Genomic DNA, 27,780 nt, shown 5'->3' on the forward strand with positions numbered 1-27,780 from the left:
AGTAGAAACAATAACAGAGAAAGCACAGAAGGACCATATGATCATCAAGTCTTGGCATGAGCACTAAGAGCTCTGAACAGTATGTCTGGTCTGTTTTTGCTCTATCAAAAAGTCAAGCAGTGGCCATGAAGAGGACACGTGACACTCTCTTCTGAGGTTGAGCTGCACCCTCCGACTGACAGACAAATCTAGAGGATGTAGCTTTTTGGGTGGTGCGGTCTATATTCTTTAAATGGGTACTTTAAAGTTGGGTTAGAAAAAAAAAAGGCTTTTTCTCAGGGAACCTTGTTCTGACGTAACTCAGGGAGGAGTTCCCACGGAGAAAGTATTTTTTTCGCTTGAACCAAAATACAATCACTCCAAATGTAAAAAATATATATGAAGTTCAAAAAAAAATTAACCTTACAACCAGTACTACATGTCATTTATCTGCTCAGCAAGTAGAAGCACATGGTGCAAGTCTGAACTTATTGGGACAATCTAGCTTTCTCACTGTATCTCAAGGCACAGATGAACATACTGTTGATATTTCTAACAAAGGGTAAAAGTAATGTAAATTAACATTAGTGAAAATGTACATTTTGAAGGTAAACAGACATTTAGTTTGGACTTATCACTACACAGCCACCACCTATGATCTGTATGATCCGAATGATGACTGACAGTTACAGACATTGCATGGGGGGTGGGTGGGTGGGGGGGCAGTTAGATTGCATATAATCTCCTGCTTGCATAAACAGTAAAGTGACAAAGCGGCAACAGACCGGGCTCCTGCCCACAGGCGGACCTCTTCACAATATAAGAACCTGTACATACTGTTTATGGAGACTAATAAATATTACAGCTAGATGGCGGCTGGTAGAATACAGAAGAACTGAGAAATGTAATAAGACTGAACCAGATCATCCCCAGCGGGGTCTGACTCAACAGCACTTAAATACATCACAGCAGAACAACCAAATGAAGAGCAGGCTTTGAAAGTTCTTCAGCAGATCCCACATGTTCAGAGTTGTCACAGTTATGGTTATGTTACTTTGTCTGCCATTTAGAAGATTGAGGAGACAAACAACACTGTCCTGTTGGGACTGGTGCATCAAGCCATTAAGCAATTGGTCATTCAGCTGCATTCCTTAGCGTCGTTCATAAATTTTATTCTGGGATCAAAGTTTACATCATCTGTCATACTGCAGTTAATCTTGTGTGTTAAACCTAAAATCCAGCAGGATCCTGTTGAAAGACTCAAACAATGTCAGTGAGGTTTCTGTCATAGATATGCACCATTTACCTCAATCAAAACAACTTATTTCATTACTGGCCACAACTAAATCACTTTCTATGGCACCCCCCATTGCTGCTATGGCCCCCCACCAATGAGAGTTTGCTCCAACATACCAACCACAAGTTGATATTTTATGATGTAACAAAATAATACACCTCTATAGAAATATGAAACGGAGAAAGCTTGGACGATTCGCACGGCGAACCCAGTCGCACACGAGCTGGACTGTCAGTTCCTCGTTGTTAAAAGTCCAACCCTCTTGTGTCTTTCCTATGACTGGCTGGCGTGTACACAGTATTTACAGCAGCCCTGAAAAAAATGTCCGCCCTGCCAGGCCAGGTTTGCTGGTAATCCAAAGTCCAATGTTCAGTTTAATCAGAAACTCCACTTTGCTATGGCTCTCTCAAAATACATGACTGAGGACAGTTGCAACAGCTGTAAGACAAAGCACCATGGAAACTGTAGCATGGTTTGAGGTTATAAACAATGCCCCCCCAATCATTCTTTGTTTTTTTTTCTACATGTGCATTGCATTTCATTACGTGCAAACTACTTTTCTTCTTGATATGGTTGAGCAGAAAGGGAAAGGATGATGCAGAACAGGAAGCGAATTACAAAAAAAATCTAAACAACTGGTGAAAATGACAAAAAACATAAATAAGGTCCCGGTCTGTCAAAAATAATGAGTGTTTGTGTGTGTGTTTGTGTGTGTGCGCACTCCAAAAATGCGGCAAACCAGCAATCCTTTAAGCAGAGTGCATGCTGAGTCACAATCTTTCAAGTGCTCTTCATTTATTACTTAGAAACATGCAAATGTTCACGCAAAACATCCCAGACCCCAAATTAAATCCAGTTTGAGGTCACTGCATGCCAAAAAGTGGTGATACTGGTTAAAAATAACCCGAAAGTTTGAAATGTGCATGTGTTCGCTTGTTGTTTGTGCATTTGTTTGTGTATATATGTGTGAGAAAAGCATAAAGAAAAGTAGACGGTCTGACTGAATTGTCGAAGCAAAAATGAGCTCAGTAAGAAAAAGAGATACGGATATGCAGAGAGGGTAATTCGCTTCCTGTTTTTGGTCACATTTAAGGTAAAGATCCTTTAGTTTGTGAAGTATTCTGCATGAACATCCAGCCCCTGCGAGATGAAGATACGTCTTTAACATCGTACTGTTGTTAACTGCAGTTTGGGTTGTTTTTCAGCATCCAAGAAAAGGTTGAAATTGTGATTCAAAAGCGACATATCCAGCTGTAATGGTCCTCTGAGAAAGGCATTCTCAATGTTTGAGTCCTTCTTCCTCTAAGAGTATTTAAACCCTCTCTGGCAGGCAGGAAAATCTCCAGATGTCCACAGCAAGCCAGCCTCTCCCTTGTCAAATTTCGGGATTACACTATAATACATCCAACACAAGAAGCAGAAGAGGATAGGTGGGCTGGTGAGGCGACCTCCACAACGCTGTGCAGGCAATGTCTTTCCATTTATGCCTCTTTTGGGACAGAGAAAGTTCCGGATAGGAAGAGCCGTTCACATCTCCGTGGACGCTCAGGGTCAGATGTGTGGTTTGTTGTTCTATATGGCTGCAACTGCTATTTTTCTTTTCTTTGTTTGTTATAAGAGCTGCAGATGTTGGAGATGGTGGTAATAGGTGCAGCCATTAGTTGATGGGAGACTGGTGTTTGGCTCTGCTTTTGCCGTTGAGAGCTTAATGGAGTGCTGTTAAGGAAAAATGAAGAAAAAGATCTTGCTTAATCTTTCATATTTTAATACTTTATCACAACTATTCATCTTTAGAAACATGATTTGTCCATAGTTTGGTAGAAAGTTTGCCAGAAAGAACAAGGTAATTGGGCACTAATTATGGGGAAAATAGAGCCTGTGTTCAATTGGTACACTTCCAAACAAAATTATTACTGTTAATTTCAAGGGAGTCTTTTAGTCAGTGCACAGCAGATCAGCTGGACATGGAAAAATGTGAAATTTGTTTCAAGTTTCCAATTATGAAGAATTAATTAATGAATATTTAAATGGGTTTAAATTTGTCCTTCAAGGAAATTCCAGCTTCGACAGAGCTCTATATTATGGAAATTTTATATTTGGAAATTACGAACTCTTAAAAAAAGAGGATTTCTCTCGAGGTTAGCTTGCAGGTTTAGCTGCAGTATTGTCTAGCTTTAAGGACACCTCGACAGACTGTTAAATGCAGTGAACCTGGGGCTTCCCGCTGAGGGGTTGCGGGGTGGGGTGGGGTGGGAGGGTGACCCTTATTAAACCACCACAAAGCTGCAGCTTCATGCTGCAAATTTGATGTGAAAGTCTCTTAAGAGATGTGGCATCATTGCACAAGGGTAATAAAAATTTGTTTCCTTTAATTAATGAGTTTCAGGAGTCAGAAGAGAAGAGGAGACTAGACAAGAAAAGCCCACCTGTTCTCTTTGTTGTAGAAGTCCTGTTATGACCAAAGAGGTCTAATGATGATCAGTCTGACGATGGCTCCATGGTCGGCTCCCCGCTCCACCTCTTCCCTCTGCTCTGGCCCCTGATCCTTGACTCCGACTGGACCATAGGTCCCCTCCTCTGGAAGAGGCCCCTGCTGTCCTAGATGCCCGGTCATAAGAGCTCCCCAGGTGGTGTGAGTCGCTGCTGGGTAGCTGTCGTCTCCAGGAGGCCGGGCTATGGCTCGGGTTTGGACTGGGATCTACGCTATCAGCAGCCTAGAGGCAATAGAATATTGGATAAAGAAAGAAATCAGATCAGATTAGAGCAACTCCTTGTTCATAAGTGGAGTGGGTTGGTGGAAATGCAAACAGAGGCCAGTTCATTCAATCCCATATTCTGGACTTGTGTTTAGGAGCTTTGGGCATTTACTTTGGATGGTCTTGGGATGGGCCTTGTTTAGACTTTTTTTGTATTATGTGGGCATTAAATACATGCTGTTTATGTTAACTGGTGTGTGACAAGGAAAGTCTGCCATGTGGACTTTTGCCAGGAGAAAAATCCCCAACCAAAAACCCCAAACATACCCCAAACTGAGAGATTTATAATTTGGTGGGCTGACTAGAAAACAAACCCCAAGTTACTAGTCTGTGGTGGCTACAACGGCACGTCCCCTCTCATAACCTCAGTAACCCTGCTCTAAAAAAGTGAGAGTTAGATGACGATGCAGTTCCTACAGCACACAGAAACAGCACCCCGCTCCTGTAATTTCAGCTTTAAAAAAGCACCATAATTAGTGACATTTGGTGGGTTGGAGTTGGCTTCTGATGCAGTTTTAGAATGCATTCTCGCTAATTGGCTTTAATGGAGCCCTGCTGGACTGCCTTTCTTGGTCTCCCGGGGTAACAGACAGGAAATCAGTCACCAGCGAACCCTGCCAAGTGGGTGTGTTCAGTGTGGTCACTTCCTGCTTCAGTCACTGGGGGAGGAAACGGGAAAGTGGCATATTCTCCTTCTATGGTAAGCTGCTGCTGCAAGACCGTGGGCTTTCACAAGGTTGCCATGTAATGCACTTCCAGTATTCCTCCTACACTCGAAACAAGGCTTGTTCATTGTTCAACACATTGTAACAGACTTAAAATAAGAAAAATCAACACAAATACACAAGATTATAAAGATTTGACAAGTAATAATGGAAATTTACAAAGAAAAAGCTTAAAAATGACAATGAGTGTATTGCACTATACAACTAAACAGCTTTTTAAAGATGTGTTGCGTCAGTAGCAAAAAGTTGCTGTGCTCCACAGAAAACTTTTTCCCATGCAAGTGTTAATTTAAGACATATTTGGGCAAGAGGAACATCATCCTGTAATACATGCTGTTAAGTAAGGTGATGTGCAACAGCAGAGGAAATCTACTGGGAACAGCAAGTGCTGTTGTCATCACAGACCTGCTCCTGCTCACATGTGAATGCTTTCAGCCTGGAAAAACCCACATTTACAGGCTGTCATAATCAGCAACACTAAATTATCTCTGGTAAAACAGCATTTGACAAAAAAAAAAAAAGAAAAAAGAAAAGGTGGGATTAACAAAAGGGACATAACTTGTACCAAGTTATACATCAAATGAACAGGATAGTTATGGTCTGTAATATTTAAAGCAATCTTGGAAAATAGACCTGTTAAACTTACTCACTAATAATTAGAAAAGAAGAGAATCGATACCACTCATACGGTGAATATGAAACAGCCAATTAGCTTAGCATAAACATTGGAAACGGGGGGAAAAAAACTAGCCTGGCTCTCTTGAAAGGTAATGTAAAAGTTATGGGGTGAACTATTTATTGGCCGGTCTTTATGCTAAGCCCAGCTAAGCTAACTGGCTGCAGTAGTAATATTTGCTGTACGCACATAGGAGTGGTTTCGATTTTCTAATTTAACTCTCAGCAGGAAAGTGAATAAGCCTGTTTTCCAAACTGTCAAAGGATGTTTTATTCTTTATGCGAAGCTAGTTATTCTCTACAAATCCTTCATTCAGCTCATGCACTCTGAGGTTTTAAGACAAAAAAAAAAAAAAAAAAAAAGGCTCTCCATTTAAGAATTAGTTTTCCAGGAGTTCATTTTGAAAAACAGACCAGAAAGTGTGAGAAGACTCTGCTTTCTAATACAGAATCAAGGCTAGCCAATTTAAGAACTAACACACATAGGGTGTCAGAACTTCTGCAGAACAAATTATATCCCTGCTTTAAATCTGTCTGCCCTTGGTCTCACGCCCAATTTTTGGGAATTGTGTTGTCTTGCCAACCCAAACTCTTAAATCTGCTCTCCAGAAAGACAGTACCCTTGACGATCCAAGTGAAATGTTTCAGAAAAGGTGAAATTTGAGTTTTTTTTTTTTTTTTTTGCTCAAATGATGATCTGTTTATTGGTTATGATTTATAAAAGCCGTTCATTTATTGCTTTTCAGGGGTCATTTGTACTGTGACTGTTGTCTGATGTTATAACCTACTACTGAAAACACCATGCGGTCCAACTTCAGCTGCTGTGCAGACTGTTATTCCAGAGGGCTTTTTCTGTGCGGGTCACATCAGGCGAATGGTGAATAGTAGAGCAGCTCTGATCCCACACTTTACCTTGCTGCCACTGGTCTTTGATTCAACAAAGGATGTTTTGGTATCTCGCTCATAGGCCATATCGGCCCCGCTGTCCTCAGCCAAACATAAGTTCACGGCTCATTCATGTACAGGCTGAGGTTTCCTACAGCTACAGCAGGGAGGAAGTACTACAATGCTGTTCTGTTCTGTACTCTGAGGTGTGGAGTGACTGCTGCAGAAAGCAAGCACTCCCAGTTTTAACACTGAGCTGTGAGGCTTATTCATATCAGAACTGGGCCTCAAGTGTGTTTCAAGTGTCTTTCCCTGCTACCAGTTCTGCTCACCATGTCCATTATCATGACTGTAACAAGAAAGAGTCTACAGCTACTGGATGTGGCTGTGCTTGTGTTTTGACCTAAATGCTGATGCCAGTATGCTACAGTTCAATGCTCAATGGACTGCACGGCAATTCATCTAATAGTTATTGAGAAATGCTCGCCAATAACACTGGACAAACCAAGGACAAAAGTCAAGGTTAACCAGCAGCCATGATGATACAACCATGACCTTTTCATAGATGAAAAGACAGTCTCGGTCCCATAAGGTGTTGAATCAATTACATCCAAATTATCTATACATGAGGTTAAAAAAAGAAAGAAAATCAATAACCTATTTTCCCAGGCTGCTGCAGGGTACTTCAAAGAATTGGAAGTGTTGTCTCCTCCTTAATGATCAATGATCAATAGTCTTTCTGGTCTAAGGCAGGCTTATTTCAGTCTTCACTACTCTCATTACTTGGACGCCTTTCATGTGAAAGGTCAGTACGTACAGATACCCAGCGAAAAAATGATCAATGGGATGTTAGTAAATGATGACCAGCTACATTCCACTCCCATCAAACTACATGTCTCCATCTGCAAGCTTGTAATAATACAACCCTCTTCTATCAACCTTTGACACTGCAATCACAAACTAATCCCAACCTCCCACTGTCCTAACTACAGCTGTATTTATCCAAACCTCTTGGGAATGGACGGTTTTCAGACCACTGAAATGTTCTGAAAATCCAAACCAAAGATGATTGGCTGTGCTCCAAGACATGCTTCAAAGCCCAATTATGATTTGAAGTATGTTTTTTTTGCACTGTAGCAATTTTCGTTCATAATTGCTTTCCAAATGAAGTGGTCAGTTCATGCATCAAGCATCAGGATGAACAAGGTTTTACTGTACCACAGCGCCAACCAAGTGGGTTTAGGAAATTCCCATAGTAAAGTACAAAGTGCATGACTGACAAAAAAACTGAAGTGGTGACAATAAAACATGCAGTTCATCAGGCCGCTGATGATTTACCACATTTGTGACAGGGCAGGGACCGGTTCGATAGGATATTTCCAGGGTAACCGGGGATATTAGGGGTGAGTGATGTGGGACAGGGTCAGAAAGAGGAGAGCAGGAGACTTATGAACTGAGCTGAGGAAGGAATAAGTGATCGCCGCCCGCAAAAGCAGAGCTGGGGTCAAGGCTATGTGTTGGAAATGATGTGGGCGCTCACCCTGACAGAGCTCCTCAAATGCATGATTTAAAGTCACTTTGTTCATGTCAGGACTTGAATGACAAATTAAATGGGAGGGATGGGGGAAGGATGGAAGAGAGAAGGCGGTAGGAAGGGAGGGGAGGAGTCAGAGACAAAACAAAGGTGGCTGTGCCCTGACGCTCTTTCTACCATTTTATATCGGTGCTGAAGAGAGGGTGTTAAGGGTCAAGGCTCAGTGGCAGACAGATTTCATCGAGGCTAACGAGAGGGATAGACCCTGTAGGCAATTACAGCTCGAAGGCTTCAACGTCCGTGTCCATTGTCTTTGCTTTGACTTAAGCAGTGATGTCTTTGTCTGCGTATCCTAAACAGTTACATACACAAAATGCCAATTCTGAAGATGTGAGAAAGATAATGATTTTTCTGGTAGTGCTGGTATAAATGCATGAGTTTTGGAACCCATATATAAACATATTTTTCTACAAAAACCTTTTTTTTATTTAACAAAAGAAGCCAAAACACTTACATGTTAAATTTTAGATGTAAGTTAGATCAAAACGCAAGCAGCTATAGAATAACTGCTTGGACAAAATTGTCTAAAATTCAAGATTATAAATTTGACCAGGAATTTGATGCAAAATTTTGGTACTTTGGGACACATTTTAGTTGGCACAAAAAAAAGAGATGGTCAGCACTGAGCTGGGTAAAGGGTCTCAGATGAAGAGAAGCCATGAAACTGAACGATGGCCACGACAAAAAACCCTGAACAGCACTGTGTGGCCATGAGTCTTGAGTATAAAAGCTACAAAAACAAGAACATTTTGTTACATCACAGGATTTACTCACCTACAACTACAGATATCTTTATTGCCCTAGACCATGAATGAGACCAAATATGATGGATAAGACAGCAGACACTTCGCATATGTGGGTCTGTCTCCTTGGCAACATCCAGTTTATTTATAGGGAAAACACAGGGTTCTTACCCAAAGGCCTCTAGTCCAGTCTAGTTTGTCAAAGTGACACACTGACATGTTATTGTAGCCGTGGAGCCTGCTCTGTAAGCAGTATTGCAGTCATATATTATAAACTAATAGACAAGTAAGTTAATACTGTGGCCCGTTGGTAGTTTTCACCTCATCTTTCTGATGACGACTGTATAAACGTTCACACTCCATTAATTAAATCATAGATATGCAAACAATCTCACGTGTGAACGCATGTGCACATGTACATGCAATCACCGGGCTCAATCTACCTCTTTTCTACAGAAGCAAGTTGACTATAACGCAGCTCTACAATCAGTCTGAAGCGTTAGAGAAGTTATATGTCAGGTTGTGCTGACAGTTCTGCCATACTGGATGTGAATATAAAAGCTAAATATCACATTATTGCTAATTGCAGATGAAAACTTACAAGTATAAGCTCTTGCCCAGTGACTTATGTACACAAGAGCATGTGCAAAAAAGAAACTTGTATGTGGATCAATTCACAAACACACACCTATACATATACTATGTGGAGGTAAGTTTGATCTTCAGCATGTTTGTATAGAATAGAAAACGCAGCCTGGCAGTGGCACAGACTGAAATGTGGTCGTGCATTTAAATACAAGAAAGCTATTTTCTTCTCCTTGAGGTTTTCCTAACCTTCTTTTCCCCCTGTTGAGGTCTTTTTCATTTCCATCCTCCCTCTTCTTTTTTTTTTTTTTTTGTCCCACCCTTTTTTCTTTGTCCTTACTGGGGCAGCAGGAGCGGGGCCTACAGAAGTGCTGTGCTAAGCTTGAAGTTGCAGAGCCTGGCGTCAGGGAAAAATACAAGCTGAGCTCTCATGCAAAGTGGACACACCAGGAGCTAAGCCCTGCGGCTGTACTTTCTGGACTTTTATCTTCGAGACAAAACTATTTGCAGAGGGTTACAGAAAATTTTATCTGACAGAGACTTTTTTTGAAGCCACATTTGCAGTATCAGCTTTGGAGGATGTTTGTTTTTTGCCAGAAATGTTTGTGAGAAATTTACAATGAATGAGAGGGGCAGGACAAAAGTGTCAGTGAATTACAACAACCTAAAGACATACATTTAAGGAAATATTTGTCATAATAATTGTGACAAACAGAAAAAAAATAGTTTTTCCTGTTAGAATAGTCTCTGTTGTCCAAAACAACAGCAGTTATCACTAACACATGGTCTATTAGCATCTGTTGGTTCTTTCTTGAAGACCCTGTTTTCCTCCCTTATAGTCAAAAGATGAAGTAAAAAGTAAAAAGTTAACCAAACCTTGAAAATTGGTTTGTGCTTTGTGTTTCTACATTGTGCATCCCCTTTAAAAGTTGGTTGTCCTACCGGTGGTTGTTGTGTGTAAGATCGGCTCCAGGACTGGGAGGTCACAGGTGCGTGGGGTACGGTCCTTCCCAGGCCTCCTGTTTCAACGGTGGGAGACTGAGAGCGCTTGCCTCGGCGCGGCACTGGTTCCTCCACTTCTCTAGTGTTAGTAACCCCACTATTGATCCTACGCATGTACACCTAGGAGAGCGAGAAACACAAAAGAGCAACATAATGCAGCCATGAAGTCTTACACCCCTTTCCTCCAATTTCTTTTCACTTTTGTGTGAGGACTGCGGTCATTCTCTCACCTCTGCGGGGGATGGCTTGGCTCCCTTCTGTGCTCCAGCATTCCCACCAGCTACTGTGCCACTGTTTATCGTTTCTTCCATGTCAAAAGTGGTTGCCCGGTAAGCCCTCCATGTTGTTGCGGCTTCTGCCTCGTCTTCAGACCCACCATCTGTCATTGTCTTCGTGGCTCCTCTTCCTCGGGCTATCTCATCCACTGACGTAGTGCCTCTGTTCTTCCAGGTGCTTCTCACAGTCACATTTTTCATATCTGGTAAACTGTCTTCTTGGGAGTGTTGGTTTTGTCTTTGGCTTCTCCAGCTGGTGACCGTGGTGGTGCTGCTGCTGCTGCTCTCGAAGCCTGACTCTGTGTCATTGAAGTCTGCGGACGTGGCGTCCGGCGACTGGAGGCTGAGGTTGCTGCGCTGGCAGCACAGATGGCTGGTGGTGGTCTCCACTCTGGAAGTGTTGTGGAGTTTGGACCTTGATGAAGAATCACTGTGGTTGTCTGCCCCACAGTCCTGGTCCTGGCAAGGTCGCAAGGTGATCTCACTCTTTGGGATGGAGATTTCATATGGGACGGAAATACTGCCATGGTGCTCATTGCTGGGACCTGGCAATAAGTAAAATGATATCAAATATTTTTGAGAAAATCATTTTATAGATGCAAAAGTAAAGAAATATTATTCATAATATAAATATATTTTTAGGTAATGTCAGTCTTTGTCTAGTACTTCAGTTTATGACCAAAGAACCTGCCAAACTAATGGCATTCTCATCAGCCTCACCTTTACTTTGTGTTTAATGCTCAGTGAAATGTTTGCATAATATGCTCTTGTGAACATGGTAAACATTATATGTGCTAAACATCATGTTAGCATTGTTATTGTGAGCATGTTAACACGCTGACATTGGCATTTAGCTCAAGTGTAGCCTCACAGAGCTGTTGGGTCAGGCTGTAGACCTTATGTGTTATGTATTAGCAAGTTTAATTCTTTGATAGTGCCGATAGAAAACATTAATGCCATTTTTTTTATAGAAATCATCATGTGGTACTTCAACTGATCCATGAAAACAGAAAATAACTTCTCAACACCGGGACAGGATTTCAGACTACAGATGGCTTCTTACAGATCGTATGTGTGTAAAGTGCCTGGAGAGTTCAATGAAGGGAAACTGGTTTGTGTATTGTTTAAACTCACCTATGAGGATGTTACTGGTAGAAGTGTGGCGTTCTTTGACAGGCATGGTTTCACTGCACACACTGCTGCTGCGGCTGCTGGTTCTGGAAGAGCTCGGGTCGTTGGGGTAGATGGTTATACTACTGGTCATTTTACTAGTGGTGGTCACAACTGGTTTGGTGGAGATTTTGGGTTTGCCGTTGGTAGGCAAAGGTTCTGAAATCATCATTTCCTTCCTGTCAATCTCAACAATAGCAGGCTTGATGACAGCCTTTGACCTCAGCGCCTCACGTGGGCTGCACAATCGCTGGATCTCAATCCCTTGGGAAGAAAGCACGGGCGCCTGCTGGCCCCCCTCCGCTGACTGTGTTCTGCTGTGGAGTTCCTCGTCAAACGAGCTCCTGGAAGAAGAGCCCTCTGAATGCGAGTCATGGACATGGGAGTATCTTGGGTATCTTGAGCTTGAGGTCTTACTGCTTACAGTTGTAGTAGTCTTCTCAATCACGGGCTCTGGCTCAGATGGCCTTGAACCAGTAGATTCTGTTTCTGAGGCAGAGGAATGACCCTCTGACCCCTGGTCGTTGGTCTGCAGAGGAGTGACGTGTGATCTGTAGGCTGTGTACGATCCATTGGCTTTGGACAGGGAGGAGGCGACCGAGACAGATTCCTGAACCTGGTCTATTGATTCCTGATCCGAGGCAGACGCTGTGTCCTTCTCCAGTGCAGAGATACTGTTGATGTTACTGGAGCTGTCGGGCATTACATCAGAGTTGTTCGATTCGCTGTCACTACCTACGTACAACTTTGAGAACTTGTCTACTCTGGTCTTTTTTGTCTCCCCATCAGTCTGTTTGTGAGTTGTCCTCATTGGCTTCTGGTCATTAGCAGCTGGAGGGTAGCGACTAAGAACAGACACCTTTTTGATATCACTAGAAGCTGTATTTACAGAGCTGTACGTGGCTCCTCTCGTCTTCTCCTCAGTTCCTCGTCCTGTGTCTCTTATTCCGTTATCAGATGAAATTGCAGTAGTTTTGGGTGTCCTCCTGCCTTTGTGAGCGGAGTGAGCAGGACTGAGGGCTCTCCTCACAGACTTAGGAGAGCTCTCCTCTGAGTGGCTCAGGTCTTTGCTCCTAAGCTTAGTCTCTCTCTTATGCTGAGGAGAGAGCTCCCTGTTCCTGTGTTTGGGGGAGCTCGGTTCTGAGACAGTTGCGGCGCTCCTGTATTTAGGCTTCTCTTGTCTGAAACCACCCTTCACAATAATCTCTTCACTCTCAGCTTTGCCATTCTCCAGGACATTAGCAGGGCTGTTGGGGCAAATGTTACTGCTTCCGTTGCCATGTTTCTCCATATTACTGGTTCCATTTCCACCTTTTCCACACAGCAGCGTCCTGAGCTGTTCCACCTGCTCACTCAGTTGGCGAGCCCGGTTTCGTTCCATCTGGAACTTCTCGAGAAGTTCGCAATTTTTGGACTCTGAGTTCTTCAAATCCCCCTCTACTATCTCCAGCTGTTTAAGGCGATTCTTCAGCCTCTCTACTTCCTGTGTCAGCTCCTTTACTTTGTTGTCCTCCTCCTGTGAGCCTTCAAGACTGCTGTTCTTCTCGTTTTCAGATTTGTTCACAAGACTGATGTTGTCATCAGGCAACTTGAAGTACTCAAGGTTCTTCTTGTGTCCAGCCAGTTTATTCGTAAGGATCCCTGTGGATGACAGCTCATCTTCAATTCGTGTCCGCATGAGATCTGCCCGGCCAGGGTCTGCTGACATGCCAAGGCGATTCTTCTGGAGCTCCAGTTTTTCTGTCAGCTTGAGAATGATCTTCTCGTCCTCTCTCTGTTTCTCTAGTAGCCTCTTACGCTCACTCACAAAAGTCTGGGTGAATCCCTTGAGCTTCTCAAGCTCCATAGCCAAAGCCTGCTCTGCTCTGTCCAGCTTTGTCTCAGACCCTTCCACCTCCTTCAAACGGGCTTTGAGGGTCTCCAATTCAGACGAGAGCTTCTTGGTCAAGTTCTTCTCCTCGTTGAGGCTGAGGCAGAGCTGGCTGCAGTCAGACTTGCTTTTCCCAAAAGCTTCTTCCAGTTTCTCCAACTCGGCCATTCTCCGTTGTAAACGTTCGATCTCGGCTTTTAGCTCCTTTGTAAGGTTTTCCTCCTCTTCCAGTTTCTCTCTGACTGTGCGGCAGAGGTCCTCAGCTTTGCGTACCTCCTCATCTTTTCCCTGGATCTTCAGGAGACGTTTCCTCAGGGCCTCGATGTCACCAAGCAGGGACGAGTTGCTGCCCTCTGCCTGGATGATCTTGTCCTGTAGTGGAGAAAGAGTTCAGCCATTCATTAATCTATTCTTGCACTGCATTTCTGTTGTACCTCACTGCAATCTGTGCTTCTGAAAAGCACACACAAACAAACACACCATCACAAATCAACCAGTTCTGACCTGTAGGTCGAGCAGCTCGTCCTCAGACTTCTGCAGCTTGTTGGTGGCTTCTTCAAGTTCATCCAGTCTTCGGCCAAGACTCTGTAGCTTGTGCCGCAAGTGGCGATGTGTCATGTCTTTATGATCAGACATGGCTACAAACCTCTATGTTTTATCGGTTGTGTTTGATTTGTTGCTCAGATTATTTGATGACAGTGTTTCGGGAGGTCCACATTTGTGTGGTAGTCCTTTAGGCTCTCCAGGAAATACTCTTTTCTCTGGGCGGCCTGTCTTGTTTTCTTTTTGTGACTGTCGCTTTAAAGCTTTGAAGATCCTTCAGAGTGGTGTTTAGCAGGGGAATCTGTCATCTGTAGGAGGAACACAGGCAACAACAGTTAGTCATTGCTAATTTGTCAATGACAGTCATTTGCATTCTCAAAACTCAGCTCTCTAAGAGAAGAAAAGGAGAGAGAGAAGATTAGCTGACTGCACACTGGAGCAGACGAGCACAGAAAGCATACTGTATGATTTTACAGTTCCATCTAATTGCTATGACACAAACCATAGGACAGGACAAATGAGGCCAAACACCAACGCATGGACTATAAAAACACACACAATTTGGCACATACACAAATAAACCTTACTCTGGCTACATTTTATAGCAATTACAGATATGACAGGGAATTGGTTTTTCAATTACCATGAACTGCACAGTTCTTCCTTTTTTTCCTTTGAACCACCATGTATTTCACCTTGTGTGTCCTATGAAGGACTCACCTGTGTAGTATGGGGGTTTCAACATGCCTGCACAGACATACTCACAACAGACACACAGACACACACACACACAGACACACACACACACACACAGACACACACACACACACACACACACACTTTGTTCTCTCCCTGCTGTTGTATCCAACATCGATTTCCGCTTGCCTGCCTGCTTCTGCTGACAGCAGCATATCTCAATAACACCAGCCTCCTTCACATACCCTATCTGCACACATACACGGCCGTCACCGTGGTAACCACATCTCAGGCCCGTTACAACATGACACCATTCATGGTCACTTGGTTTCACTTTGCAATAGACACTATCAGGCATAAATAAATTCGCTCTGATGCAATAATCGCTACAAATAAGGATATCGAAGCTGTGTTGTCCTTAACCTTGGTAGTCAGTACAATTATGTCACAGGCTGGCTCATATCTATGTTTCTACAGCCATTACAATTTGCTAGTCCCCATCTGTGGACCCAGCGAGGCTCAATGTGATGAGAACATGGACTATTAGCACACAGCAGTCTACCTGTCAGCACGACCTCCATAAATCTAACAGCAGATGCTTTTAGATTTATGCATGATTCAGGTAGCGGGCTTTCCTGCTCCTTCTAAATCCCATTACTCCCCTTCCCCCCGTCATTATGCTGAGCTTCCCCCACTGACCGCAAGAGAACAAAACTGACCCGAGGCTAGAACATAACATCTGCACACATCATCACTTATCGATCCCATGACAACCAGCCACCACTACATGTCTCCTCTTCCTCCTCACATACAGTACCATGTTCAAAGACTGCCTTTCTACAGCTAAAAACCACTACACATAGAGGCTACTGTAGTTTTCTTTTACATTAAATCACTTTTAACGCTGTAAAAACATCAATTAGAGCAGTAAATTTACTAAATCTTTTTATGTATTTGAACATGGTATACAACAAGGTATAACTTGCCATTATGGTTTGCTCCAGCATTGCTTCGTATATTTTCTATCGTTTCATTTGGTGTAAAAAACCCAAACCACTCTTCCCACAATTCATTAAAAGTCTTGCTGAACATAAACCAAGGCAATAAGCTTTGAAAGTCAATATGGCAACGATTACTTTATGAAGAAGTTCAATCTAAACTCAAAAACATTTAGCTGTAGCATTTTAATTATTCTTTACTTTCATGAGGTCTAGTGGTTTAGTAATCGTCTCAGTGCAGTACAAGATTTTAAGGAAATAAAGAACGTGGATTGAAGAGGGAGCAGGGGAAAAGACAAATGGGGAAAAATGTTGGAGAGAAAACTGCTAGCCTAGCTGTCCACTTGAATGCCAAAACACCTTAGTCAATAAAGTCATTTTGTGTTACATTAGCTTTGCCCAGCTGTGGCTTGTTAAGTGAGTTGTAGACCAATTTTTCTCTGTTGTCTTGAGGTGGTCGCTGTGGTCCAAACCTGTCTTGACTGATCCCGTTCCAGTGGAGTAAAAATACTATGAAAAATTCCCATATATCCATTAAAAACAGAAAGCGCTAGTTGGCAACAAAAATAGTTCAATTCTTTATGACAGCTCTTCAAACTGCACTATGCAACTCAGGGAAAATAAAACCACTGAAAAACTTCAGAGAATTACAATGTGCCTGAAGAAAAAAAGTGATTTCTGGACACCAAAGTAAATTAATATTTTTACGATCTGGTGGTCCTACTGTCCTGTTCCTCTTAATAATGAAACATCCTTCAGGTTCAGTCTTTATAATTTTGGCTTCAACAGATTCCTGATTGGAGTTTGGATGCCTACATATGATTTTTGAAGTTCAACAACTCTGAGAACGACTCTGGTCGAGCCTCGTCCTGGTTAATAATGACGTTTTCGTTAGGTCCAGCTACTCCTGGCTTGGCAGGCTGCCTACCTCTCCTCTCATTCTCCCTTTATTTCTCTGCCAGCTCTCTACCTCCCTCCCTCATCTCTCCGCTCCATCTCTCTCTCAGACACGCACACCAGCATGGCCAAGTGGGCGCTTTTAAGGGGCGGCGGTGCGTGCAAAGCGACTCTGGCAAGGGCCCGCCTCTGCCAAACCAATCAACATACCTGATTCACTTATCGCAGGGCTGGGGCCTCATTAGCTACATTCACGACAAGACGAAGGACGGCGGGTGAGGCGGGGAGAAGAAGAGAAGAAACCAGTGGAGGAAAAGGGAGATGAGAATTGAAGAAATGATGGAGAGGGAATGTAGGCCATCAGTATTTAGTCTTAAATCACAAATTCATTCCATTTAGAGCCGTGACCCACATGGATAAGTTCTCATAAACTCTAATTTTCCTATACTACTTTAATTTTCCAGACCTGGATACTCATTAATCAGGAGGATATTCCTAAATTTATTACTCATCATCAAGACTGCAGCATAAAAAGCAAAAGATGAGGAGTTGTTTGGCCAAGAACAGGTTTGGAAACATAGAGAAGGGAGAGAAGGAAGTAAGGTGGGAGGCCGGTTGCTGAGGTATTCAGCGCTTGGCTCATATTGAGCGCAGAGTTTCATTCCCCTGTTCTGTGCTTTGTTTGACAATTATGGAAAACCTTGAGGGGGGTAAGGGGCTGTGAGGCAGGGAAACTGACCCCTTTTATGCAGACGCATTCCTAATGACAGACTAACCAGGGCACTGCCAGTCCCTCACTCTGCCTTGAATGCTCTTAACCAGGCCACTAACAGGCTCTCCTCAGCCCTCTCTCGATGAAGCTCATTCTAAACCAGAGCATTGTCTGGGTTTTAATGGTCAGGACTCAGAGAATATATAAAAATGTTCCTAAGATTTTGCTTTAGTCTGTTCTGAGCATCAGATTGAGTCAAGATTTCAGTCACAGAGGTCCAAGTGATTGGTTTCTGCCCGATTGTCTTTTGTAATAGTTGTATTGTCCTGACTATGCAGCGAATCTGTGTGAAATTTTGTGATTATCTGACCCAAATCTGACCACAGTGTATCATCTGTATCTGAAAACACTGAAAACAGCTTAAACCAAGCCCCAACTGGCTACCCAGTACAACACTGTGTGATTCTGGCACCTTCTACTTCCTGAAACCTGGACAAGAAGTTCCCTACTTGACCTTTCGCTCCATTTTGCACTCCTACTGCCGTTGATACGAGACACAGGGCACCGAGACTGTTGATCGACAGGAAAAGGGTCAGCTGCCAGAGAGCACAGTTAGTTTGAGATGAGTATCGGAATAAGTCTTAAGGGCTCTGCGAATAGACAGTGAAGATGGAAAGTTAGTGTGGAGGCGAATCAACTGAAGAAGAGGGTAGAAAGCCGGCAACTGCCTCAGTGGTCCTGAACCCTCAACGGTCTCAAAGATTCAACGTGTGGCAATTAGTTTGAGATAAATTAATTAACTGAAAGTGTGTCGTTTAATACTGTATGCACAACTAAAGTACATTATAAACTGAAATGATAGGGAAACTGGCTGCATTATAAGGACATTTATTAAAATGTAGTTTTAGGACCTTTAATTCATTTTTTTCACATTGTGCTTAGATGATGCTTTTAACATCTTGCCATCTTGAGGCAAGGAATGCAACAGCGTCTGCAATGTTAACACTTGAGCCACCAGCTAGACATGAACATTAGGACTGCAGTCTAAGGAGTTATATTTTATCTTTTAAACAAACAAAATGTAGGTGTTCTGGTACCTGCAGCATCCTTTCTGGGATACTGGGAAGTGTACATAATAACTATAAAAAAACCCTATGAAATTATTTTTACTTTAACAGCAATTATTAATCTCTTTGCCTGTAGGAGGCGACATAAATGCGTCTTCATCTTTAGGTCTATGCTGCTGCTATTGTTGTCCTTTGCTGTAGGTGGCGTAGGTTGGCATGTGTAAAACTGGTCAGAACTCCCCCTTGTGGTGAGTCTGCAGCCTGCTAAATATGAATTAATAAGCATGTGAATGAGTAGCAACCATGTTCCACTAGGTGCTTCATAACTAAAAAAAAATAAATGAGGGCTAATACACACTGACAGATAGATAAAGATCGAGGGTGTGGGGATGGGAGACAACAAACAAAGAAAGGGAAAACCAGAAGGGCTTCATTTTGTCTTTAATGAACAATACCAAAGGACTTGTAAGTTAAACTTTGAGAGAGTGCAAGCAGAGTGGATGGACCTCTTCAACAAACACACACACTCTCTCTCACACACACATACAAACCAAGGTTACAATCATATACCATATCATTAGGGCTTTAGCCACTCTCTTCCTGCCTGCCTGTTGCCTTCAGTACATTCTGTTCTCTCCATGAAAGAGAGAAGGGAGGCAAGAAAGAAAGAGAAAAAAAATCCCCTTCTCTTTTGCACTTGACGTTGGGTTGGAACTTATGGGTTTGAAGCTCTTCTGCCTCATAAATGGTAGTTAATAAAGGGCCCGAGTCCAATCAAAATGCCTCAACCACATCTTCATGTAGGAGGGTTATTGCTCGCTTGAATATGTGAATGTGTGACAAACACTGTATGTGTGTGTGTGTGTGTGTGTGTGTGAGAGTGTGTGTGTGTGTGTGTGTGTGTGTGTGTGTGTCTGTGTGAGAGAGAGAGAGGAGGGATGACTGCAGTGGATGGATGCTGGCGCAGCAGTGGAAGCCACAAGATGGTGGAGACCTGATGCTTGGCCTGAATTTTTCCGTTTTTCCAAGAAAAAGAAAATCTGCATCCCATAATGTTCGGTTTGTCGTTTCCTGTGCTGTCATGTTACTTCTTTCTCTGTTTCTTTCACCCTTTCAGTTTTGCACCGCTTCTGGAAAAATGGTAAAGAAATGAAAGGCAGTGTTGCGTTTCAGCAGAAAAATGGATAAGGAACTAAGGTCATGTAGCTAGTTCATACAGCGAGCTGAAATGGGATGGGAACACCTACTCTCCTTGGATTTTTCCTTAAGATCCTGGGTGAAATGACCACTTACAGTATAAGTATCGAAATGTGGTGAAATAGTGGGGAAACATAATGTCTTCTCTGGTAGAAAAATAGATTTGTTTATGGGAGAGGACATGGAAATTAACCACAATACCACCACAAACGACAAAGCAGATGCTGTCTCCTTGTCAGGGCAACATCATTTCATGTTAAATGTTATTCTTTAATGACATTTTAGTGACATTATTTCCTTTTTTTCATATTTTATTATTTTCCACCAGTTATTTGTCCCATATAAAAAATAGACTGAATGCGAAATAAATCCTTTCTCCAAGGCCTAGCTGGAAGTTTTAACATTTTAGTATAATTTAATTTTACATTTTAAGAGGAACAAGTTCCTCTTTATGGTTTTGGACGCTTGCATGGAGTGAAAAAATCAAAATAAGAGAGCGAGAAGGAAGGAAAGACAAATTAAGATAGAAAAGTCTATTGCTAGGTAAGGAAGTTGTTAACAGTTTGTGAACATAAAAATTCTATATATTTAATCTTAAGAATTTGGAATATCAAAAAAATAAGGTTTACCCCATCTGGACAACGCTGACAATTACAGGTAAGCTTTCAATCAGAGTATAAACAACAGATTACAAAAATAAATTAAAAAAAAAACAGAGCTGAAACAATTAGTCAGCTAATTGATGAGCAGATAATGAACCAGCTGCAGGTCTCAGGCGAGCCACTGAAGTCAAGGGTTATGCTTTATAGGTGAAGGTTCTCCTCACGACAAACTTAGATGAATATCATGGTAAGTTTTATTTTGAAAGCTTGGCTGGAAAGTTAACAACCCTCTCTCCGGTCTCAGACCAGTAACCCACAGCCTTTTCTGGGTCTACTCCTCCCCTCCCTGTCTCTCTACATCAAGAGTCTTGTTGCCAGGGCTTAAAAAAAAAAAAAAAAAAAAAAAAAAAACAGCACTCTGCTTGTACAAGAGGGCATGATAAGAAGAGAGAGTGAAATATGGGGGAGGGGGATGAGAAATGCCAGAGACAGGAGGAAGGAAGGGTGAGACAGGCATGGCAGGATGGGAGAAAAAAAAGCCAGAGGAGTTACAGTGTCTGACATGTCAGCTCACAAGCAAGAGCATGATGGTTCTACACATGCACAAAATTTCTGGCTCGTCTGTTTATGACCTGATTGAAGATGCGACTTTGAAGCTAGACTCAAAGCCCTCGAAGCTTTTCAGCTTTGCTCCTGATCTTAGTGGCAGAGGAGTAAATTAGAACATGTTCTTCATCAGGAAACAGCACTACACACACGTCGGATTACATGCACCAGTCACTGTTGCTGCGTTCAAGAGGCAGAGCAGGGGAAAGATATTAGATGCTCTATTTAAAAACATCGGCAGCTGAAAATACTGGCCAGTCAAGCTGATAGCTGGTCCTCAGGCAGAAGTGCAGCCAAGGAGATCTGGAGCAACTCAAATCTAGTCAGCTCAATGAAAACACAAAGTATCACACAGAGCAGTCGGCGATGGGATTCAGTATCTTGCTCAACAACACTTTAGCCAAATGGATGCTCACCAACACAGAGAGCGGGTTTCTTCACTCTCTACATTTCCCTGTCACAGATAATATCGTTCCAGTACCTGCCTGTCTCTTTCAGCACTCTCAAAAACCAGCTGAATCAATTGCTGTGTGTTTGTAGTTATTGGCATTTTAAGTGCTACTACAGATTAGAGGCCGTAGCAGTATTTTAAACTAGTAATCTTTGAAATGATACTGAGTATAATCAGGTCAGGCAGAGTGATAAATTGGCCCGGATGATATATCGACTGAAACTGTGATTTTTGCAGATCACCTGTATCATATCAGCAAATATATATCAGCTGATAGTATATGAAGATATTGTATGTTGGAAGTAACTGAGACACCGTGTGTGCATCACTTAGATTTTTCTCCACATATAAAAAGACTGTTATTGACGGGATTTTTTATCAAAAAGTGTTATCTTATATGACAGCAAAATTAACAAACTGATACGTCATTGAGTTGTTCACAGTCCAGAAGGTGTTGTTTTCCTCCTTTCTCAAAACTCCTGTCCTGCTAAAAATCAAATTTCAAGTGTGATGGTGTTGCTATGGACAACCACTGAATTGCATAATGCAATTATCAATTTTAGAAAAAGTAATCAATGCAAAAATGATAATTTTTAAAATTGCAATAACTACATACAAAACTATGAATATAAATACATGCACATGCATCACTGATACATATGAATATGTGAGGGGCTGTGTGGATAAACACTTGAATATGTGCTTCAGTCAAACCACAAGTTTGGCAATGCTCTTGTTATTGTTGTAAACACACAAATTTATGTCCCGTGTGACTTGCCATCAAGCTTCCATGAAATATTTCCTAACTCTACTCCGGCATGTCCTCAGCCTGCTGCCCTCTGTGTTCGGGGTCAGAGGTCACTGACACTGTAAACATGCAAAACACCCCACACGAGACACAGGGGCAAACAGGAGGGAGGCCCTGATTAGGAGAGCAGATTGTGTTGTTTCATACTGCAGCTAAGCCAAACTAAACTGAGCTGAACTGCATCTGTCTGAGTTGGAAAATGAGATGAGGGTTTTTGCTGCTAAATAATGCGGTTGTTGTACAGATAACAAAAACCAAATGGATACTTCAAATCTGGGGGTAGACAATAAAATCTTAATGATCGGTGCTTTGTACAAAAACTTCTCTAACAAATGAGTAACTTAAGGATTTTCCACAGAGTATATGATCAGACAGCAACATGAGATAAAAGCACTGCATCAGTCATACACATGAACTCATGTGTCCATAAAAGCCATTTGCAAGCATAAACTCTTATCAAAGCAGAAGCAATGAAAAAAACATGTTTCACATATAGACGTACTACTTTTGACCACACAACAATAATAAACATCTTTCAAGGCCATAAATTTAGACTTTAAGAATTTAAGATCTTAAGGGTCAGCAGACTTTATTGGTTTGTGAGTTTATGTGTATGTGGGTGTCATTTGCTGTCTGACTGAAACCACGGGAAGTCCCTGATGTGAAGTGATAGACAGGAAGACTCCAGTAGAAGACGTAACCGTCCAGCCTCGCTGACATGACATTAATATGAGCCATGATTAGATAGCGTGACCAGTAAAGAGCGAGAGGGAGAGAGAGATAGAGATAGAGAGAGACATTTGTGTAAAGAAATAAATCATTCAAAGCCCCAATGATACTGGATTTTGAGGCCTTGGATTTTTTTGAAGAAAAAAAAATTACAATCTGATAACAATATATTGATAGTGATAAGATAATATCAACCTGGCTGATTCATCAGACTTGCTCTAATATCATTGCTGGATTTGTTCAACTCTCAAATATTGATTTTGGCCTCAAAAATGCAGTAAAGAAAAAAATTAAAAAAATAACATCAGCACTGTATTTTTCATGTTATTTTGGAGACAATCAAATGTCAGCCGCAAAAGTCTTCAACAGAATTAAAATGAAGCTTCTTTCTAAACATAAATATTCTTTTGTTTTCCTGATGTAGTCACCGAGATTTCTTTCACTATCTCTTTCATTTTTGTAATTTTTCTGCAAAGTTATTTGGAAGAGTTGGAGGCACAGCGATCTTGGGTCATAAATTCAATCTCCACAGCAGCCAATGAGTTCATGAATTGCTGTGTGTCTGGGTGAAATGGTGGGATGTGAAGAGCCAACCTGTTCACCTACTCTGGTTTACAGCATCAACCTACTGTATATATCAATGCCTAACCCTTTTAACGTGCACGTGATTTTAGAAGGGTAATGTAAAAATACAAAATGTGATCACCACGGAGAAGCCTTGAATTTGTTTCTCAGCCTTGAATTTATTGACCTTGAATAGGTGAATTATTAACAAAAGAATACAAACAAACATCAAAGCAGACACAGACACTTCAGGAAAATGTCCGGCAAGCTAAGTCTGCCTAAATCCAACTGAAGAGAAACTCTTTGACCTCCCATTAACACAACGTTTCTGTCAGGACCAACACTGGCTACCTATTTAAAGCTATGCCTAACAGCTGTTCAGGCACTCTCAGGTATCAGCAGACGTCAGCTGCAGTCCTTATATGACTCAATGAACACACACGCATATATGGAGCAGTGTGTGATAATGACCTGCTCTGGAAGGAATGTGTGTGTGTGTGTGTGTGTGTGTGTGTGTGTGTGTGTGTGTGTGTGTGTGTGTGTGTGCGCGTGTGCATGTGCGTGTCACCGTTTCACACCGATAAGAGAACATGAAAACATCACAACATGATGACACTTGTTAAAGTCAACACTGGGTAACTACTAACAATCTGCGCCTGTGTGAATAAGTATGAGTCAGGCTGAGAAAGAATGAGGCGAGGCAGAAAGACAAAAACTCAAGAGAGGGCTAAAAAAAACAGAGAAGATAAAGATAAAGAATTTTGTCTTTTATTGATTAATTACCTGCGCCTAAAGAGTTCATGTTTTATATTATGTTTTTTTGCCCCTTTGTCTGTGGGATATCTCAAAACTAACTCAAAATTTCAATGATATCTGGCGGCAAGTTCAGCCAAAGGATTTAAAAAAAAAAAAATTTTCTAAACATTGCAAGACTGAGTATTTTTGAAGATATTCAACATTTTCTCATAAGCTAGAAAACATGGTAAATGTAACCAGAGATTGTCTATAACTATGTGTATTTAATGTAGATCTAAATTTAAAAAAAATCCAATTTTTTTTTGATTCATTCTAACAAATTGGAGTATTGCCTTGGCAGATGTATGCAAGCTCTCAGTGTTTTCTACCTTACTTTAGACTATGCTCACACTCTCTCAACCAAACATTTCCCAACGTAATGCTTCATTTCCAGTCAGAAGATAAGAAGAGCGACTGACAGTTGTCTGCAGCATCCGCAGAGTGCCACTGGCAGAGGGTGTCTGCAGACACACTGAGCAAAGTGTGAGAAATGTAACTACGCACCAGGTGTGACAGAGCACACGAATGCATTAACAGGCTTATCAGACTGCTGAGGTGAGATTTATGGTGAAAACTCATCCCAGATGGACCGGGTCAAGAGACGTAAAGGAACTAACTGTAAATCAAGCAATAGTCTGTGACTAACAGGAACATAACACAGGATAGAAATCATGTAGTAAACTATGTAGTCAATGACAATGCCATTTGAATGTACTGGTGTTTGCTTTTTTAATAATGATTCTCATGATTGTCATAGTGTGAAACTGAACTGAAGGTCAGCAATTATGTGTTTTGCCATTTTCTTCAGCAGAGGTCAAGGAAACAACAACAGCGCCCTATTACTATTCATTTTGTTTCCTCACATTCTCTATTTCTCTCCTCTTTACCACCAGTCTGTCATTGTCATCCCCCTTTCATGTGACCTCTACATAACACCCCCCCCGTCTCTGCTGCTACATTCCTCCTGTTTCCTTCCCTTGCACTTCATCCTCATTCCCCTGACGCCCTCCTGCACGTCTATGTCCCCTGTACCTGAGAGAGGAGGAGATGAAAGCTGATCATCAAACTCTCTGGCGATGAAGGGTTGTGCATTTTAACAGGCCAACAGGCCAACCCCCCCCCCCCCCCCCCACACACACACACACACACACTGTCAATTCATAGACACATCAATAGCTCTTAACATACAGCCCTTCCACCTTCTGCCTGGCTGCTTGACATCCTGCTCATTCATCGGTTTCCCATCCTAGCACAGAGTATACACACACACACACACACACACACACACACACACACACACACACACACACACAGAGCTTGGTTGGCAGAGTTTGGCAATGCTTCATCAGCCTGAGCCTTGGCATTAGCTGCATGCTGCGGCTGAATGGAGACCTCAGTGGCTCTCTGATGAGGAAGAAAGAGAGAGAGAGAGAGAGGAGAGAGACAGAGAGAGAGAGAGAGTGGCGTAGCAGCAGAAAAGCTTCGATGAAGCAAGTGTGTGATAACGTGAGGTAAGCAAAGAAAGACAGAGAGAAAAACAGACGAGGAAGAGAGAGAGCGAGGGAGACAGAGAGGTGAGATGAGGGGAGTGACTCCACAGAATGCAGAGCAGGTAGCTGCCAGAGTGGATTACTGCAGCAGGAATGCAGCACTGGCTGCAGGATGGAAGGAGGGAAGAAGAGACGAGGAGAGCAGGAGAGGTAGCAGGAGGTAAAATGATGAAGCTGTGTATCAGGGGAGAGACACAGACATACTGAATCATACAGTTAGAACGGATTGTCCTATTAAGTAAATAAGGTATTTGGACTGTGTACTGTATGTATGTTAAGGCTAAGAAAGAAACTGATGAGCTGAGCTGCTTTTGTATTTCTCATCAAAGCATTCAAAAACACATGAACTTTTAATATTAAAATTTCATTATAAAATAATCTAATATTAATAGGACACTTGACTTGGATTTTGATATGACTACATCTCCATTTGCTGTGTAACCAATTGATACTGTACGGTAGACTTGAAAGTCAATATTTGTGCAGTTCATGAAGCTGTTTCATTTACAACTTTTTAAACAGCCAATGTTTTTTCCTTGAAGTGACCTCTAGTGCTCAGGAAGCGGGTGACATTGTTTGTTTTCAGCACCAGCGAGAACTAGAATTAGGCAGTTTGCATGAGGAGCAACAGCCAACATGGCTGAACAGACAGTAAGAAATGCGCCAGCACCAGAAACTTCACAAACAAGAAAATCAGCATTAAAAAAAAACAGCCTGGAAACCTATAACAATTAGCCTGGCTCCAATTTCTGGCAATCTTTTCATGTAACTTTCAGCAAGGAAAAAGTATAAGCATGTTTTCCCAAAACGTCTAACTATTCCTTTAAGTATGATTCATTCTTAACTGCAGTCAATGACGTCTCTTTTTTAAAAAGAATCTCACTCCTGATTATGAGAAACCTAAATATAAGTGGGATGTACGTGCCTTTAGTAGCAGGACACTGACATTAGAAGATCCTTTTCCTGTTTTACTGTCGGTTTTCATGGTCTTTGTTAGTTCCGGGCTATTTAAGATGAATTCGGCTCAAGCAGGATGTGAACTAGCATCTGGAATAATAAATGCATGTAAATGCAGCTCAGTGAAGACGCACAGCACACGCCTTGGCCACACACTGACCTTAAACAGTTGTGTGAGCAGACAGTGACACACATACTGTCTCTGCTGACTAACCTGGCCTGATTAAACACACACACACACACACACACACACACACACACACACACACACACAAGCTGCTGTCCCTGAGAGCAGTGTGTGAATGTTTACGTGTATGAGTGCATTGACCCCCATGTTACAGAATATGCACAGTGCAGTATATACACGTGTGCCACTCCTGTGTGACTTCAGGCTACGGGGAAGGAAGTGCGGCGCCGGCGTTTGTGCCCAACAGGAAACAGACTCACAAAGACAAGAGGAGGGGCGGAAGAGGCGAGGAGGAGGAAGAGGAGGGGGAGAGGACGGGAGGAAAAGGTGGGCAAAGGAGGAGGATGAGGAGATGAGGAGAGGCGGGGGAGTGGAGGAAGAAGAAGTGGGGGGAGAAAGAGAAAATGTTTGCAATTCTGAACATTATCAATAGTTACACTAAGGTATCTCTAGGTTTCAGCCATGTTCTTCTGTTGTTGAATGCTAAAATGATAAATGTCACTATAAAAGCTGGACGCACAGGTAGATAGCTAACCTGGCTCCACAACAGAAGAATATCCCTAAAAATGTGTCCTTAAAGGGGGAGTTACATGCTGTTACTGTTTCTTCAGAGAAAAACAAGCTGAGCACAGTGACTTCCCTCGATCTTGTCACATTTCCCAAAAGTCTGAACTTCCTTTTGACCGAGATAAAATGCAGTTGTTTTGAATAAAAACCTGTTATTAATATAAGACATTTTGATTTGACTTTGCAGACTGTCAGTGACCAAGAGACACCCTGTGTACGTGCAGAAACAGAAGCATTATCCAATGAACAGGGAGACTTACATTTTAGATGGATCTTTATGTCTGTGGCACGTTAAGCT

At 42.1% G+C, this 27,780-nt stretch overlaps 1 protein-coding gene across 1 annotated transcript; it reads right to left on the minus strand.

The window, feature by feature from the left end:
• Positions 1 to 733: 733 nt before the first annotated feature.
• luzp1 (leucine zipper protein 1) lies at positions 734 to 27,780 on the minus strand. The gene is made up of 7 exons (XM_022750258.1): positions 27,743 to 27,780; positions 14,061 to 14,407; positions 11,651 to 13,928; positions 10,472 to 11,061; positions 10,182 to 10,361; positions 3,703 to 3,990; positions 734 to 2,992 (listed from the first exon to the last, which is right to left on the minus strand). The coding sequence occupies exons 2-6, from the start codon at positions 14,190 to 14,192 to the stop codon at positions 3,745 to 3,747; spliced, it is 3,426 nt and encodes a 1,141-aa protein (XP_022605979.1). The 5' UTR covers positions 14,193 to 14,407; positions 27,743 to 27,780; the 3' UTR covers positions 734 to 2,992; positions 3,703 to 3,744.

This window comes from Seriola dumerili, unplaced genomic scaffold (genome assembly GCF_002260705.1).
Source record: "Seriola dumerili isolate Sdu_G_001 unplaced genomic scaffold, Sdu_1.0 BDQW01000149.1, whole genome shotgun sequence".
Classification (NCBI taxonomy): Eukaryota; Metazoa; Chordata; class Actinopteri; order Carangiformes; family Carangidae; genus Seriola; species Seriola dumerili.

What these genes read in the sequence shown, in the direction of transcription:
- luzp1 (XM_022750258.1), bottom strand. Translation starts at nt 14,192, where the DNA reads ATGTCTGATCATAAAGACATGACACATCGCCACTTGCGGCACAAGCTA. An exon ending in CCAAGCCATCCCCCGCAGAG is followed by an intron (nt 10,362 to 10,471) that starts GTGAGAGAATGA and finishes TCGCTCTCCTAG; the next exon opens with GTGTACATGCGTAGGATCAA. An exon ending in CTTACACACAACAACCACCG is followed by an intron (nt 3,991 to 10,181) that starts GTAGGACAACCA and finishes TATTGCCTCTAG; the next exon opens with GCTGCTGATAGCGTAGATCC.